Source organism: Ambystoma mexicanum, chromosome 2q (genome assembly GCF_040938575.1).
Source record: "Ambystoma mexicanum isolate Mex_15411 chromosome 2q, UKY_AmexF1_1, whole genome shotgun sequence".
Lineage (NCBI taxonomy): Eukaryota > Metazoa > Chordata > Amphibia > Caudata > Ambystomatidae > Ambystoma > Ambystoma mexicanum.
The window spans coordinates 791684396-791703054 of NC_090924.1; the positions used below are offsets into that span (position 1 = coordinate 791684396).

The following is an 18659-nucleotide window of genomic DNA, read 5'->3' on the forward strand; positions in this document are numbered from 1 at the left end:
ATGGGCTGGAAAGAGGATTGCCTCTGCGGTGGCAGGGATACTCTGGGCCCAGAGTTCGTTTCCACTGGCGTAGTCTGAGCCGGCTTTGCCAGGGTCGCAGTGTCCACTTCGAAAGAGGCCTTTGCCGGCTGGATCAAAGCCCTCACCACCTTAGGTGCGTCCTGGGCCTTCGCCTTGGGGGAAGGGTCAGCGCCTCGCTCCCCCTTCGAAATCGACCGGGTCCGCTCCAGCGGCTTACCCGGGTTCTCGGACTACCTCTTCCCCGAACCAGAGCGCTGGCTCGTGGTCGAACGTGCCGGGGAAGTAGCGCCGTGCCTGGCAGCCGAAGAGCCCGACCTTTCGGCGCTCCCGGTGCCCGCGGTGCTTGGCCTTCTGTTGGGCCCCCGTCGCCGGGGCGCCCTCACAGGACTTAAAACCCGCCTTCTCACCTGCTGTGCCCTTCTCCAGCCAGGCAGCGAGATGGGAACGATGATCTTGTTTGGTCCATTCCGAAAGGTTCTTGCAGAACGCACAGTCCTTCTCCACGTGCGTCTTGTCCTCATGAAGGCAGTAGAGACATCGCAAGTGCTCGTCCTCCTTGAAAACGTTCTGCAATCCGCATCCAGGGCAGTACCTGAACAGCTTGGATCTGGGCGTCGAGCTTCCCTTGTCCTGGGCCATGTTCGTTGAGGTAGGCCGCAGATCTTCCGGAATCCTCCAAGAAGTGTAAACTCGATGAAAACTTCACCCTTGAGGGGCGTAGAAGAATTCCGAAAAGGATACCCGTTGTCGGAAGTAGAAACGGTGGAGCTTGAGGCTCGATTAAACCGAAAAAATGAGAAATTCTCCTGAAAAAGCGTGAAAACGCAGCAAAAAACTTGAGAGCTAAACAGGAGGACTCCCAACACTTGAGCGTGCGGTAAAAATCTGAGGATGACTGCCAGAGGCGGGGTTTAGGGAGAGGGCAGTCATTGGCTGGGGGCAGTATGACCCAGAGATCAGTGATTGGTTACTACTAAAAAAGATCAGAAACAAAACTGATTTTTTCTTTACCGAGGATTCCCACCCTGACGACGGGGAATATTCATGAGCATGTGAATCCATGCCAGACCCCATGCTGGAGAACTATTAAAATAAGAGCCTTCAATTCATGTTGTCCTTATTTCACACATTTTTGAGCAAGTTTGGGTTTACTCTAAGAAAATAAATATACCCGATATGTGCCGAAAGAGGAAACTTTGTACTTTACATGCATTTGACTCAAGAATGACACAAACGGGCATCCTTAATTTCGTGCATGCTTTAGCAAGTTCGGGTCCTTTGCATGTAAATGAACAATTAAAACACCCAATATGCATCATAAGGGGAAATCACATTACACATATTTAAATAAAGACATACAACAACGGGCAGGTTGACCATAGGAATAATACACTACAATAAGCTTATTTTCAAACTAACACTAATGATGGCTTTGATTATACCTAGGAGGGATTTAACCCATGACGCATCAATTTCAACTTTAAAAATAGATGCCAATACGCAACAGAATTTGGGTAAGAGGTGGAAACCCACCAATAAGACATCCTTGCAACATATCTATTACGCAGATGTTTGTAAATGGCAACACATCATGATTGAATTCAAGTAACCATTATAAATAGACACATTGCCAAAAACTATCAATAATTATTTAAATTTGCCAATTGTATTTACAGTCTTTCCACCATTTTCACATATTTACTTTTCTCATTTCTCTTTCGCATTGTGTTTTCTATAATCTCCTTAACTACCTTACCTTGACCCCCTCCTGCATCTCTGTGGACTATCTATTAACAAATATGAAATATTGTATTTTCTGATTATTCATCGTATGATATGGCAATCTAAATGGAACAGTATGATGGATAACTGTTGACTGGCACATGGAATATTTGGTATATGGTTTGGCATATATTCTTGTAACTGCAATGACTATTTAAACTGACCAAATGATACAATGAAATGAAAACAATTGATATTTTCTAAAAAATATATATATTTATTTTGAATTTTTATTTTTGACTGTTATAAAATAAATCTTGGTTTGCTTTAGATTTGCCCTGATTTGACAAAGGCATATTTTATGTCGAAACACGTGTTATCTCAGAGGGCCAACTGAATTACATGATTCCCAATCAATAATAAAACTTGAGCTGGTTTTAACCATATTTTCGCATCAAACAGCATTTTTGTGGCGTGTGTATATGTGTGAAGCAATGCTATACCAAATTATGTGACACGGAGTAGAGGAACTCACGTCTCCGCTTATGTCTTCACAAACATGCAACACTTTAAGAATACATAGGGCACAGAGGCCAAGAATTTGATATCCCAAACAAGTTCCTCAAACTGTCTCCTACTTTCTACGTCTGACCCTGTCTTGTCTTGGATACTCTTATTAGAAGCATTTTACGGATAAAAGTTACCCTGCACCTCTTCCCCTTTTCCAGGTTGCTGTGATTCGCCCTCCCCACTCAATCCCTTTTTAGCTTGTCCGCCTCCCATTTGGTGAGGTGAATCTCTTGGCAGGAGTGGTATGTGGGCTCGCTCCACCACAAGATGCTATTATATTCTGATGAGCTTCACATGAAGGTTCATGCCGTTGATAAAGTGATATTATATTGAGGTTATTGTTGATTACGCTGGGATGTGCCTGTTCGCTGGGTTAGGTCCTGCACACTTGCTTTCGGCAGCTGTGTGACTGTTAAATAGTGGTTCTTCCCCATTCTTCACAAAATACCCCTTTGTACTTTGTGTGCCCTTTTTTGTATGTTTGAATTTGGAACCTATATATTTAGTAACCAACCTACAAACCAAACTATAATTATCACCCAACAGGCCTAGCCTCGTTGTTCTCTTCATCTTCGCTTAATTCCCATTTTCCTGTTTTCACTGAACACGGCTTAATCCAGAGCAGGACTTTCTTTCCCAGCTCCTTGGCCTCTTTTGGTAGTGCAGTGACCCTCCAAATCCATGGTGCCTCCTCCCCACCCCCCTTATCTTTCCCCACCCGCTCGCGCATATTGTGATATATATGGTTACATTTTCTTTGAACAATTTTTATTATTTCATTTTAACAATACAAACCAAACTTGCAGTACATTCAAATATTACTTTGTGCCAATGATATACACTGCTCCCTCCACCCCCGAGCCTATTCTTCCACACCTCCTGTTCCTGCGCCTTGCAGGTGGGGTTCTTCATCTAAGTACTCTACTGAGTCTCGGTCACTCGACCAATCATGCGCGGGCCCAAATAGCATAGCCACTAAATGCTTCCAAGCTGTCAGTGTTTCTGCTTCCTCTTCCCCACCAGAGTTACTTGCTTCTTGGCATACTGCGGTTTCAGCTTCTGGCCGCCATCTTGATTAAATTTCGGCATCTTCTGCCAAGTCCATTACTTGTAGTTTCCGTTTTGGTTCGCTCGCAACTGCAGGCTTGCCCTTTTAACTTGTGCACCAGCACTGCGGCGTGTGCACGCTTGGTTCTGGCGGGGTCAGCTGGAGCCTTAATGTGACCCGACGTCGCTCACCAGTCCGTATTGTGGTGTACGGAGCGTGTCCTCTACTCCTCCGTTCATCCGTCTACTTATACAGGGGTCCACGCCTAGCTTTATCAGCGTCGCGTGCCTCATCCCTCTCACGTTGTACATTTCACCTTCTCTTGCTCCGGTGCTTCGCGTGTGAGCGCTTTCGATCTCCAACAGTCTGTTACAATATATCTTTGACCAGCTTCCATGCCGTGCTCCATCACATGCTCACAGTTGGCTCCGGCGGCGATAGTTTGTTGCCTTTGGTCCGGTGTATGAGCGTCCCTGCTGGTCCTCCAAAACTCATCAGCTGGGAGCGCTGTCACAGCCACTCGTTTATTTCAAGTAAAACCGCTTTTGTTGACGAACGGCGCCGCTCTACAATGTTTCCGTATGACTGTCCAGGGACTCCCTTTGTTCTCACCTGAGGGCCATTTTGATTTGCTCTCCGTCCGGTGTTCGCTAACTTCATTAACTCACAACGTGTCGTTCCATATACAGTTCTCACCCGCTCCTCGATCTCCGCATGCTTCTCATATTCAGATATTTCCAGCTGAAAACAGGCAGCACTTTGCAAGCACAAAGTATGTTTTTTCAAGCGGATCGACGTCGGATCAGCAGGAGCTCACGGGGAACACGTCCTAGCCTGTGGCCATGTACCACGCCCCCCATATATGGTTAAATTTTACTCTGTTCCGTTAGAGTCTTGGAGCTACCCTTTTTATCATTCCCTCCTCTCTGGTCTTCAGTCTCATTCATTCCTAGCTTGTTAGTGGTGTCTTGCGTATCTAATGTTGAACTTTTCATTCTCCTTAGCATCCCCCAATTGTTCTTTATCTTTATTAGCTAGTTCTTGAGTTCTGTAGTTTAGTGCTTTGTCTTAATCTTTTCTCCAAATTGGGGACTTTAAATAATGACCTCAATTTCTCCATGGGTCTTTCTATTTGTGTCCCTTTTCGGTCACTAATTAACTTGCACCTGACATTTATTCCTACCAGGAGCATACTCTCTCTGCCACCCCTGCTTCGTCTCCTGCTGGTGTTTCTCTAGGCTATATCTGCTCTCACTTTGCTGCTGCGAGATATCACTTGCATCTCTAAATCTTGCATGAACTTCCACAGCTCTGATGAGTTTGCATACTCCTTTGGTTTTTTTCAGCTTTCTTTACAAGCATCCTGGCTGGATCTAGCAGTCCTTATAGCAGGTCCCATTTCTTTAGCTGTGGTCTCATGTTGAGGAACCTTTTCCTCGTTTCTAGCATCTCCTCCAGAAGTCCTTTGATATGCAGATTTTATGGTTTTCCCATAGTATAGGGTCTGCTTCTTGCGATTAAAAGGATTTGCCTCACCTGCTGATATCTCAGGAAGAATTCAATTATTGGCATTGGTGCTTGAGGGTTAGTTAAATTTTTCTCCTCACCCTAAGCGCCTGTTATATTTCGAGGCGTTCCTTAAATTCCATGTTCAGGATTATCATTTTTCCATAAATTTTACTGGATCCATTCTTTCAGTTTTCTCTGGGAAGAAACGTATGTTATTCCTCCTCTTTCGGTCTTCCAACACAATTTTCACATCTTCTTGTGACTGCAGAGAGAATACTTTATCCGACACCTCCTCTACTTTGTCATCCATCTTTCTCCCCTTACTTCCAGTGTTATGCAGATGACAGACAACTCTTCTTCAAACTTCCCTCTGATCCTCTCCTTACTTCCTCCATCCTTCCGGACTGTATCTGCCATGCAGTCCTGGTGTGTTTCCAATGATCTCTGCCTCAATGTCAGCAAGACTGAGATCCTTCCCATTGGGACTCCTGCTCTCTCTTTCTTCCCTTCACTCTGGCCCACCCTCTATGGGCTATCCCCCTTCTCCTTCATCTGAAGCAAGAAACCTTAGAGTCGTCTTCAACTCCTCTCTCTCCTTCCTACCTCACATCCAGTACCTTGCTAAGAAGGCCCACTTTCAGCTCCACCTCCTCAAAGGAATCCTTCCTTTCCTCACTTTCCCCCAGAAGCTCAATGACTCTAGAGCTCTGTTACACTCTAGCCTTGACTACAACAACAGTCGTTTCCTTAATCTACTCTCTTCCTCTCTACGTCCCCTCCAGTTTATACAGAATGGGGCTGCAAGACTTATACTTGGCCTTAAGCCCAGGTACCGTATCTCACCAGCCCTAAAATCTCTCCAATGGCACCCAGTTGCTGCAAAGATCAAATTCAAATCCCTCTGCATCATCCATAAGTCTTTATGTGGACGGGGACCACGCCATCTATAACCGGCTCTCAACAAATACTCTCCCTCTAGATCTTTACGCATGCCAGCGCCAACTCGAAGTGTCAAGTGCTTCTCTAAATAGCGAGCTGGTGGCTGATCTCTTTCCTCGGCTGGCTCCCTCCTTTGGAACAGCCTCCCCTTTCATCTCCGCCTTGAGCCGGATCTCCTCAAATTCCAGAAGCAACTCAAGACTTTCCTTTTCACCTCCTCCTCCCCCCCTCTCACTCCCTTGCTAAACCCATCAGTCGCTGAGATCGGTGACCATGTCCTTATGTATCCTTCTAGGTCTTGGCCTCGCCCAACCCCGAATCACCTACAGACTCTGCCCACTCCCTGTAATTGCCTTTTGGCATCCACTGACCTGTCTCACAGGCCTGCACTTATTGTACTGGCAGTTCACCAATCTTACCAAGAGATTTCTGTAAGGCCCTTAACAGCTGCATGCAAATGTTCTCCCTAGCACTTCCCTCAGTGGAACCCCTAACACTTACCCCCTCCCTAGTCCCTTCTCTCTCTCTGCACTTGCATGTTCTGAATGCTCACAGGGCCAAGTAGGACTAATTCTTTCTATCTCTTCATTGTTATTATATTTGCTTTTCACTCCCATGTTCCCTCCCATTGCCCGGTGGGCGCTTTGAGACACAATTTACTTGATGTATAAGCACCAAACAACTGCACAATAAATCAAATAAAACACCCACTATTCTTTCATTCCTTTTGTTCAACTCTGCATTCACATTTGAGATTTCTCCATGTGTTTCTTTTGTTCTGGTGTCCATGCCAGCAACTACATCGTTGAGTTTCGCCAGTTGTTGTAAAATGAGATCTAGCTTCCATATCCCTGACCCCTGATTATTTCCCTCCTATATAAAGGGATGCAATTTTTTCTGCAGTCAGGGGTGCTGTCTTTTTTCCAATTGTTATGCTTTCCAGATTAGTGCTTAAGGCTTCCTTTAGTATTTGCCTGTCTTTCTGTGAAGAAGCTTTGCATTTAATGTTTGCTTCTGATATGATCTCTAACCCTAACAAAGCCTCCTCAATAGTATTCTTCCAACATGTATTTCAGCTGAGCACCTTCATTATTGTGCCTCACTTCCTCCCCTGCCATCAACAGTACTTTAGTCCTCTTTCTATCGCAATGTTGTTCTCTCAGGGCCTTGTTATCAATTGTGTCAAACGCCCTCCGCTGCCGCGCCTCCCGCGTACTCCGCTCCCCAAGCTGCTCCACTCTCACCTAGTTGCCTATTTCAGTGTGGTGTGTCCGCTTTGCTGCTACGCACCGCCACCCCCCGTAACTACTGTGCTTGCTCGGGGTGCCAGCTGCTTTCTGCATTCGCACAGACGACTGCTTCTTTTCGCCTCTGGATATCTCGCTTACCGATCTTCTGTCCGCTTGTCCTACGTCATGCTCAACCTTCCCTTCCTTCAGAACAGCGCTCTCCAGCTATTCTCCATCCATTTTGTCCTCCGAGCTTGCAGACCAGCCGGGTCTCCGCATCTCTGTTTAATCTGCCATGATCGCGCCGTCAGAAGTGCACTGACAATTCCACTCCCTGCATATGCCTTTAATTGCTAGCACTGACTCCGCTCATATTTAGCGAGGGCTGCCAAGGGTGTCCAGAGAGTCAGGATCAGGCGGCCATGTTCACGGCCATCCAGTCACACTCCCCCAGGGAATAGATTAAAGCCCTTGAGCCACAGTGAGTGGAGGATATTCAAACACAAACCTGATTTGATTTGATTTTGGATTTGTAAGGCGCCGAAGCCCACAGGCATCAGGGCGCCCAGAATCCAAAAGAGTGGGAAAAAGCCAGCAGCTGGTGGGCATAAGCAACACCTAGGTTACTCAAAAAGAATAGGCTTTAGCCTCTTCCTGAACCTCAAGAGGTCTGTCTCAGAGCGTAACTCGCTAGGCAACTGATTCCACAGAGTGGCGGTGCGGACAGTTAATGATCTGCCCATGCCCCGAGTTGTTCTACTTATTGCGACCAATAGGCACACTCACTCACTTGCTCTGATAGATCTAAGATGATGCTGAATAGCAACACAGTCTCTCAAATAGTCCGGGCCTTGCCATACTATCATCTGTGAACAATGGACAAAGCTTTAAAACGGACTTGTGCTTCCACTGGAAGCCAGTGTAAATTCTTCCTATGAATAGTAATGGTCTGATGTCTAGGGACCCCTTAACTATATGGGCTGCATCGTTTTGGAGAACTTGGAGGAGCCTCAAGCAATTTTTACTATCTCCAATCAGCAGAACATTACAATAATCGATCCTCAGCATGATTAATGCATGCACGAGGGTCTTGCAATTGGCCTCTGTTACGTATGGTTTCACTCTTTTGGGTAACCTAAGAAGATATTGTGCTTTATTACAGATCTGATCGATGTGCAGATTAGAGTTCCAAGAAGATTCAAAAATGACACCCAGTGTTTTGACTCGATCTACCGTTTTGATGATATAATTATCAATAGAGAAACTCTTGTACTGGTCCTCCAGTTTAGATCTGGCTTAGGGGATCCAAAGGGCATGCGCTCCATTTTAGTGGAGTTAAGGCACATCCCATTTTTCACCATCCAATATCGGATTCCTGGCCAGTTATAATGCCTCCCCCATGCTTCGCAAAAACAGATACTTCCTGTCATCTGGCAAGCGTAGTGAGAATTCTGACATTTCCTTCAAGAGGCATAAGTCGTAAACCGCTAGGATTGCGCCGGTGTTAGCCTGGCTAAGATGGCACATACTATTGGAGGTGACATTCCTCCCCATTGCATCCAGAGCATTCTCCTCCTCTCCAGCTGTGGTATTGTAAGCTGTCGTGGAACAGCCCAACACTCCCTGATGCTGCTGAAACAGAAAACCCTCCTAATCATATCTAGGAAGAAAGAGCTCATGGAGCCATCAAAATCTCTACATTTCTGTAGGGCTGGCCTCATGAGGGGAGAGCTCAACTTAAACGAAGACATGGGCTTTAAGAATAACATGATTTTTCACACCAACAGAATGGGGCAAGTACACTGTGGTTTCTGGTAATCTAGGCTACATGGAAAGATGATCTGAAGGCCTCCTCATTTCCCTTGGTTGGGGCAGAAACCTGTAAATAGGGGGAAAGTCCAATGGTGTGGAAGTCTGAAGGAGCAGGAAGTGTCAGTTCAGTCTGATCAAGACACGACTGCTGTAGTTGAAGACACTGTTGTAGTTATAGACACAGATCCAGCTATGTTAATGACTGGTGAAGCCAAAAATCCTTGTGAGCCTTCTGAGGGCCTGGGGGCACAGTCACCTATTCTCCTTATCTGAGACCTTGCCCGCCAACTTGTCCATTTTGTTGCTATGCCAGCGGAAGTTGAAGTCAATCGATCACACTTGAGGTCCTACATGAACCAAGAGATAATGGAGAAATATATAGGTGAACCTGGTATATCTGCCTCCACAGGATCCAAACCCTAGAATACAAGAAAGCCATGTGCGCAGTGGGCGCCTTGTCAAAGGAGAGCACTAATGTCATACTAGGGCACATATCATACATGCCCCCCCCCCACTTCATCTAGGGAAAGCCGGGAAATGGTACCGTCAGACTGGGCCTAACCTAAGGAGGGGGCACTCACCCTAATTGAGCGCACTATAAATACGCACTTACGCAAAGATATGCCTATCCCGAACAGGAGAGCCCATACATACGAAAGCCTCGGTTTATGCGCAGGGTTAGCAGTGCATGTGCAAACTGAAATGCAGCTCTACATCATGCTACAGACACCAGTTCCCATAGGACGAAATTACCCATAAGAATGAAGGAAAGGGGACGGGTCATAGAAGTATCATTCTGTCAATCCAAAGATTAAATGGTGGATAACGTTTTACTTTGTATACAGTACTATGCCATGGTATGCATTCACAAGTTTTATTTAAAACATTTTTTTTTTTACAAATGTTGTACCATTACCTTTTGAAATGCACTTGACAATTGGAAAGCAATATGTTGCTATTTATTAAGAGAAAAAAAAACGTACTTGTTAGCAACCTTAGTCACAGTCTCATGGCTCACTTCAAAAACCCGTTCCCGGTGCTGCTGCCTCATTTCATCAGATATTCCATACAGGAACTGGTTTAAACCTAAAAGCAAACACTGAAGTTCAGCACTAACACATGTAAAGGGGCACATATGTTTAAGCATACCAGTTGGCAGTTCAGGCAAAGCCTTGTTTAATGTAACATCGGTAGGATCATCACAGGTGAGGTTGAAATGACAATTCAGAGTTTCAACGATTAAAACTATTTGTCAGCATTTACTAGGAAATCAATTGACCAAAACACATCTGATGACAAGGTAGGATGGGGTCTTGCATTATATTTGGCTCTGCTGACATCACATATAATATTGCGGCTGTAAAAAATACTTGAATTAACTTAATATCAATAAAAGAGAGCTATTCAAGCAGTCACAAGACTTTTGGTACTAATCGTATATTAACTTGGGTGCCTTGATATACCATGGGTGGGGTCCTGTTATGTGAGGAGTACCACCGAGCTGACCGTACATAGATCAGGGGCCCCACCCACATAGAACAGTAAAGCTCTATATGGCGAGTTGCTGTGACCCTATGCCAGTTATTGCCTTATATTCCAGGTATGGCCATTATATGCTAAATACGCTCATATTTCCAAGCTCTGCCAGAATAGACCAACAATAGCCTCTGATATGTAGGTTGTGCTAGCCATAGCTTCACATGCAAGGCATGGTCAAAACATGTAAGGCACATCCCCAAGTGCCCAGGTGGTACCCTAACATCTTAAGTGCAACTTCAAATGCTCCAGTAATGCCATTCAAAGGTAGTCAATGACTCATATGCCTCTATTATCACTGTATGTAAGGCACAACCGCAAGTGTGCAGGTACTTCCATCAAATGCAAGTGCAGCCTCAAATTTCCCAGTAGCTCTTGTACCTCCCAGTAGTGCCTCAAATGCCTGGGATATTCGCTACATGGAAGATGCAGCCTGTTGCAGAACCCGTCATTGCATTCTATAGGTATCTTTTTTTGTTTCATCAGCTCAGCTAATTGGCCATAGATCTTGGTGCTAATGTGGCCTCAATCTATCTTAGATATTGATTGTGCACAGCCTTCTGAAACTCAGTTTATCATTTAACCACTAGGTGTCTCCTTGCCATTCAACCAGTGTGGAAGCATCTGCTTCTCCAAGCCCTTCAGGCATGCTGCGAGTGGGAGGAGAGTGACCTGTAGGTGTCCTCTCAAGCACACAGGCATTAAGATGCACATCAATCTCTGTAGCACTGGTTGATGCAGGATTCAATGCCTACTTGGTGCACCAGTAGTGGACCAGGGACCAGGCTTCAAACCTCGTGCATGCCTCATCAACTGGGTGAATGCCTCATCAATTGCATGAACCCCTAAATCAAATTAGTCCTAGGATTCAATCTGCCCACCATTGCTACTTTTAATGCATTCAGTATGTGTTCGCTCAAAGCTGCTTTCTCCTCTCTCACCACCACTCCTCTTGTATCATTACTCTAAAGATTATTTCCTCTTTTTTTACTGCAATTTGTTGAGGACATTAAAATAAAATAACCGACATATATTTAAAAAAGGACAATTCCAAAAGGTACTGGCAGAGATAGGAATTGAAACCAAGCACCATGCCACTGGAGGCAAACTAGTACTGTGACGATGAAGCCTGGAGAAGTTTACACAAGCTTCAATCCATTCACCACAGTGCACCCAACTACAAACTGACAATTCACTCTGCTACAAAATGTCAATCATTTTCCTGTGCTCCATGTTATGGTGCATTGTAATCTACAGTCCGAAATGCAACATATTTAGTACAATTTTTCAGTATCATGCTTAATTACAGCACAGCTGAGGCAGCAAACACTGGTCTCCTTATTTCCGGCCCAAACCCATGCCCCCACACTAATTATCTTGCCTCTATGCCCCTGACTGCTCTTACAACAGTGCACTGACACCTGTCTATGCAGCCCCCAAGCATTCGGCTTCTTGAAGGCCCTAGTACCCTAGTTAGTGGGCAATTGTATGCCAGGCACCATAGACTGTGTCCTTCCCCTACAAAGCCCTCACTTTGGTGTCACATGAAAGTGACTTAACATTGCTGGAACTCTTCCCCCAAAGTCACTAAAGTTTCTGAGATTGCCAGTCAAATCTCTGATGCACATTTGGTGCCAGCGTCTGTGGTCACTGATGGAGTTGGGGGGTGCATGCAGTACGGAAGACATATGAATGTATGTTGAATGCAACATAAAAAAATGAACAATTGGAGTCCACAGCGTTTTTTTCTGAAGGTGTCTATTACCATGCAGACCACAGAGACGTTGATTAAGGTGAACTGCACGCTCGGTCAGACACTTCCTCTTCTGTCAAAGGACAATTTTCGCATGATCATCCCTGAAGGCAGATTTATGGTTGCTGTACAGAGGGATATGCCGCTATTGGGTATCACACTGCAGCATTCACTGACGGGAAGAGCATGCCGCAAACCTTTAAACACATAACCTAGCATTAGGGTGGGGCCCTCTAGACATTAGATTAATCATGGATCTACAACCTTGGGATCAACAGATGTGTTTGGCTACAGTTCACACCAGCTACAGCCATAATGGTAAATCGTGAGCGGTTCATGGGAGTTGTAGTACAAAACATCCAGAGGTGTGCAGATCGCAGACCTTGGGCCTCATTACAAGTTGGAAGTTAAGGCCTTTATTCACAGAACGTTTTGCAACAGGGTTTTGCAATTATAAAACGCTTCCATGAATTAGGCCCTAAATCTCCTGGAATATCGCCCAACGGAATTACCGCTACTGCCACTTGGTCTGGGGGAATTACTGCCGGATTAAAAGTTACACTGGCAGTTAATCCCCATTTTTATAGTCATTGGGCTCTATGGGACATTTTTGGCAGAAGTACCACCAATTCTTTCCTGCACCGCCATACTTGTAATGAGGCCCCTCAACATGTATTGCTACAATATGTGCTTTCTGAACGATCCGTGCACTAGATACAGGGCTTGCATCCCTTGTCTCGGTCCAAGGGGATCCATTTTGGGATTCCTGAGCGGAGATCAGCAAAATACAAAGTTGTGTACACATCATGTCTATACTGATCAGGGGAAAGGGTAGAGCAGAATATTATAAGCTACAGTGTGCAAACAGGGCTCTCCAAGTCAAATCTAGTTTTGTTCTGAAACTTAAATAAATGTAATTCCTAGCTCATATTAAAACCAGAAATACTGCTGAAGGTTGTGGGTCCACGTCAGTTTCATGCTTGTACTGGGGGTAGACCTGTCCACAGGAGAAGGCCACAGAAGAGTGCATGCCTGCCCCCTCCCTCATTAGACAGAACTCAAACTGCAAGAATTGACAGCCACTTTCTTTACACACCCCCATAAACCAAAGTAAATGAAGGCTTACTACATTGCTACACATTAATTATATGTCAAGACTGAGGCGAGCATTATGCTTCACTTCTTTAATTACTGCTCCCACAGCAATTCAACTTAACCTCCCCACAGGTAAGCAAGTCCGAGAAAATGATGTATGCACAGGTGTAGGTGTAGAAGGGTTAAAGTGAGGAATGAAGATTGTCCAGGCTTACAGCTCAGGCAGTCTTGATTCTATTAACTCTCTGGAAGCTTACAACAAACATAAAGGTAGCACAGTTTTGAAAAGAAAAAACAACTCGGAACTACCAATGTCCACAATCCTCTGGGTCTATGTAGTCCTGAACCACACCTCTAGTCCAATCAGTGTAGACTCCTGTCCATAAGAGGGACCCTATCTGCCTCTCAACTCCTCTTTCTTTGTTGTTGCTCCCTAAGCTCCTCTTTATTATGTAAAGAAGAGAATGTGGCTAAGTTGTTTCCTTAGTGGTTTCTTAGGAATATTTGTTATAAGCGTGGCGTGCTTTTGTCAGGCTATGCATGTTTTTATTGAGGTTTAATAAGTTCAAAGGTTTTGCCTTACACTTCAGTATATTTCCGCGTATTCTGCGACGTACCTCACTAGAGGAGCACCTTCTCATCCGTTATCATTGCTGCGACCTCGCGGCCTGTTCTTCCTCTTAATATAGATCAGTTTATCTTAGAGAAGCCAGAGCCGCGAGCGATCGTGCTCACACAGGGACCCCGGCCCCGCCTTCTCAGACACCATACGCGGGCGCACCAAAAGTGTCCTCCCCGACAGGGCTTTAGGACCCAGCGGGATCCGAAACTGCAGGCAGGCGTGCCCCAGCAGGCATTGCGTGCTGCGCCAAGCCGCTTCTTCTCGGATCAAAGAAAGTGAGAACGGTTCAATGCGGCACGCCTAGAGCAAAGAGGAAAACTCTGTAATTAAGTGCAAAGTAGCACGTGGCCTTAGTGGAAGTAGTGTGGGCATATTGATACATGTGAGAAATACTGGGCATTCAAAAAAGGAAACATAATAAAAGGATTTTGTAAGTTCTATACGGAAAGTATAGGCAACGCTGAGATCCCACTGGCTGTATTTTCAGCATGGCACATTACAATGAGCCCAATTCCAGACCACAACTCCAGAGTGGACTTCAGATGAGTGGGTAGGAGCAGCCCATACAGGAGGACCAGGACCTCAGCTTGAGCTCCAAAAGGGTCCTAGGAGATTCTTTATCCCAAGCAGTCTCCGAAGGGGTTCTCCCTCTTTCGCAAAGGCTAGATCATCTGGAGGCCATGCTTAACAAGCAAAGAGCCGAACAAGACCGGTCCAGGAAGAGGAGGGCGCACAGCCCTGGCGAGGGGACCTCAGCGAGACACCCCAATCCTGGGGTGATCAGAAGGGCATTAAGAAAGCTCGGCAGAGCAGAGACTCTCTGACGCCCCCGAGCCAACCAGAAGGGGTAGGCTTGATACCCCAAGACCCGGTTGACCCAGTGAACAGGCTGAAAGAAGCCTTTTTGAAACGGGCAACAGTGCCAGGCTCCCGACCCCCTGTCCCAGAGGTGTACAATTCAGGGGATAAAGAGGATGCCGGGTACACGCCAGATGACGAGAGCGGAGAAGAAGATATACCACCCCGTCAACCCGAGCCACAGGGTCAGACCCCAGAAGAGGAACACAGAGATATGTTAGATCCAGAAGCGATAAGGCATCCTAGCGCTACAGACTGGGTGCCCTCACCCAGAGTCGCCCAGAACATGACTCTCCACATTAGGAAACCCCTCGACCGGGATATAAGATGTAAGATGCGGGTGGAATGCCCCAGGCCTGAATTGTCAGGCAAGGTCACAGACACCACAGACCTCGACCCTAAAATGGTCACTTTCTTAACAAAATCCTCCAAGGACGTGAGGAAAGGAGTGGACAGAGCTTGGCGAGGTTGCCAGGATAAGCTGTTGGACCTTTCCGGATTCCTCGCTAAAATCATGGATTTCGCTGGGAGGGTTATGGACACAGTGACTCCAGTGGATCCCCAAGTACTAGCCAACTGGGCACAACGTGCGGTCTGCTTACTGGGAAACACAAACTGTGCGCTCTCGTCAGAGAGAAGGCGCAGAGTCTTGTTAAAAATAGATAGCAAATTAAGTGATCTCACTTCATATGAATCAGGAGAGGGAGCGAAGGGCATGCTATTTGGTGATGCCTTCACCAAGGAGATGAGCCAGCTTGTGGGGATGTATTCTGCCCTGGAGAAGGCCCAAAGTTCCCTCAAGAGAATTTTTCCCGGCTGTGTTTTTCCCAGGTCCAGACGCCAGAGGGGTTGAGCGTCCGGTCGTTTCGCCTCCAAAAGAAGACCGCAGGGCCATAGGTCTCAATTATGGGAAACACGGCAGCAAGACAACTTATTCCCGACGAGAAGCCATTTCCCTAGGAATCAAAGAGGGAGAGGAGCCTACAGACAGCAGGGCGCACCAAGCTGTGAGTACTACTGCAAACCCCTGCAGAATAGGTGGCAGGACAGTCTGGTTTTTGCAAGCATGGCGCAAATTATCTAACAATGCATGGGTGCAGAAAGCGGTGTCAGGTATGCTCCTAGAGTTTGTGGGGACTCCCTCTCAGGTGCAAGTGCCAACCCTGATGTTCAAATCTCAGAGCGAGAGAACACATGCATGTCCTAGCTACCAAAGGAGCAATAGAGAGGGAGGTACACGAGGAGCCAGGATTTATCAGCAACATGTTTCTCGTCCGCAGAGGGGAGAAGGTCAGACCCATGATAAATTTGAAGAGTCTGAACAAATGGGTGGTATACAGACACTTCAAAATGGAGGGGATTAATGTCCTTTGGGATCTTCTCAGGACAGGCGACTGGCTTGTCCGCCTGGATCTCAAAGATGCCTACCTAACAATACCGATTGCGGAGCAACATCGAAGATGGCTCAGATTCCGGTGGGGGGCCGAAGTGTGGCGATTCACCCGTCTTCTGTTCGGACTGGCATCCGCCCCGTGGGCCTTTACCAAGCTCATGCGGCCTGTGGCAGCGGCCATCCGCGAGAGAGGGATAAGGATTATAATATACCTGGACGATATACTGATTCTGGGTCCGAGCGCAGCGCAGTTGCGGGACCAAGCAGATTGGGTATGCACCCTAGTAACATCCCTAGGCTTCATCATCAATGGCAAGAAGTCAGATCTCCACCCAGCTCAGAAAATAGAATTCCTAGGCTTTGTGATAGACACCAAGAAAGCGGTACTGGAATTGCCGACAGAAAGTGCAAGCGACCCGGAAAGAGCTGAGGTCTGTAATAGCGAAGCAGGTTATCTGGCTTCGCAATCTAGCTCGCATAGTAGGCCTTCTAGCAGCCTCGATTCAGGCGATCTTTCCAGGTTCCCTCCAATACAGGGTCCTGCAAAGGCTGAAGATCAGACACCTCAGAGGAGGGCTCGGTTATTATCAGAAGTGTCCCTAGACCAAGAAGCCGTCGCAGAACTACATTGGTGGTTGCAGAACATGGAAGCCTGGAACGGCAGGGCAATTTTTCGGAGATACCCCAGACTTAATAGTAGAGTCAGTCGCCAGCGGGCACCTTCAGATGGGGGGAAAATGGTTGCAGGAGGAGCTCAAGCTGCACACAAACTGTCTGGAGCTTTTAGCAGGTTCCTATGCAGTAAGAGCATTTACCAGAGACTGAGCAAACTGCTGCGTCCTTCTCAAGATGGACATTTCAGAGGTCCAATACATAAACAAGCTGGGCGGCACCTCCTCCAGGATGCTGGCAGAGTTAGCAAAAGACTTTTGGCATCATTGCTTGCACCAGCAGATATCAGTATCAGCAGAATACTTGCCAGGAGCTCAGAACACTATAGCAGACTGGAATTCACGGTATCTAGTAGACTCCAGCGATTGGAGGATACTTCCGTCCATCTTCAACAACCTTCAACATCTATGGGGTCTGTTCAGTCTACACTTATTTGCCACCAGGCTCATCACTGAATTACCCAGGTTCTACAGCTGGAGGATAGATCCGGAAGCAGAGGGGACGGACGTGTTCCTCCAGCAGTGGTCAGGAGGCGTCCTTTATGCATTCCCTCCATTTATCAAGCTAACGAGAGTGTTAGCGAAAGCGAGGACAGAGCAGGCAGAGCTAGTTCTAGTAGTGCCGATGTGGAAGTCACAGCCAAGGTTTCCAGTAGTGATGGAACTTTCTACGGATTTCCCGAGAGTGATTCCTCACTGAGTGGACACCCTACAGAGCCCAGACGGTCAGTTTCACCCGCTCATTGCGGAAGGCACACTGACGTTGCTAGCATGCAGGGTTTCAGGCGACGTTAGGAGTTGCCAGGCATTTCGCAGCTCGCTGCAGATTGTATTAGAAGTTCATGGGCGCCTTCCACCATTAGCAGCTATGGTTCCGCTTGGGATCGATGGTCGTCGTACTGTGCAACTATCAGTGCTGATCCCATTTCAGCCCCTTTAGTCCACATGCTGAATTCCCTGGCTCAGAGGTTCGAAGAGGGTTGTGCCTACAGAACTTTAGGAGTTTACAGGTCTGCGATATCAGCGGATCATGACACGGTTGAAGCGCACCCAATAGGAAAGCACCCAGCTGTATTCAAACTTCTGAAGGGAGTAAAAATCAGGAAACCAGTAGAACCCAAGTACTCAGTTCTGTGGGACATAAAAGCAGTTTTCCAATTATTCTAGTCTTGGACAGACGAGGATCTTTCGCGTTCCCAGCTATCGGGAAAGCTAGCCATGCTCTTATGTCTTATAGCGTGCAGGAGGGTTTCAGATGAGAAAGCCCTAGAGATAGACAGAAAGATCTTCTACCCTGACGGAGTAGCCATCAATGTGGCAAATAGAACGAAAACCAATTCTTCCATTATTTCATATCAAAACTTTCCAGATAATGCTAAATTATGCGTGGCGCAGTGCATCAAAGATTATGAGACAGCTACAGCAGCTTTGAGGCCATGGGGAGTGACACAGTTACTAATTGCGCGCAGAAAGCCTTTTCATGCAGTAGCTACAGCCACCATAGTCAGATGGGTTAGAGAAGTTATGCATTGGACTGGCGTAGACTTGTCACTGTTTGGAGCGCATTCAGCGAGAGGAGTGATGGCATCGAGCGCATTTTCAGCAGGCGTGTCTTTGGAAGACATTATGAAATCAGCCGACTGGTCTAATGAACGTACCTTTAAGACTTTCTATTTCAAGCCTGTCTCACAAATAGCTGATAGAGTGATTAATAGCTTTGAACAAGCATAATGCTCGCCTCCGTCTTGTGATAGAATTAAGATTGTCCAGGCTTACAGCTCAGGCAGTCTTGATTCTATTAAAGACAAGGAGGCGAGCATTATATCCCACCCTCATGGGTCAGGACAATGCAATGTACCGTACTATGATATTGTGTTGCGT

General features: G+C 46.4%; 1 protein-coding gene across 1 annotated transcript in view; it reads right to left on the reverse strand.

Moving 5' to 3' along the window:
• The window catches only part of PITRM1 (pitrilysin metallopeptidase 1), a 1609076-nt gene that overhangs the window by 98020 nt on the left and 1492397 nt on the right, over positions 1-18659 (reverse strand). Inside the window, exon 26 of the mRNA XM_069648021.1 lies at positions 9834-9936. Within this exon, the coding sequence (XP_069504122.1) occupies positions 9834-9936 (103 nt within the window). The remainder of the gene's footprint in view (positions 1-9833; positions 9937-18659) is intronic.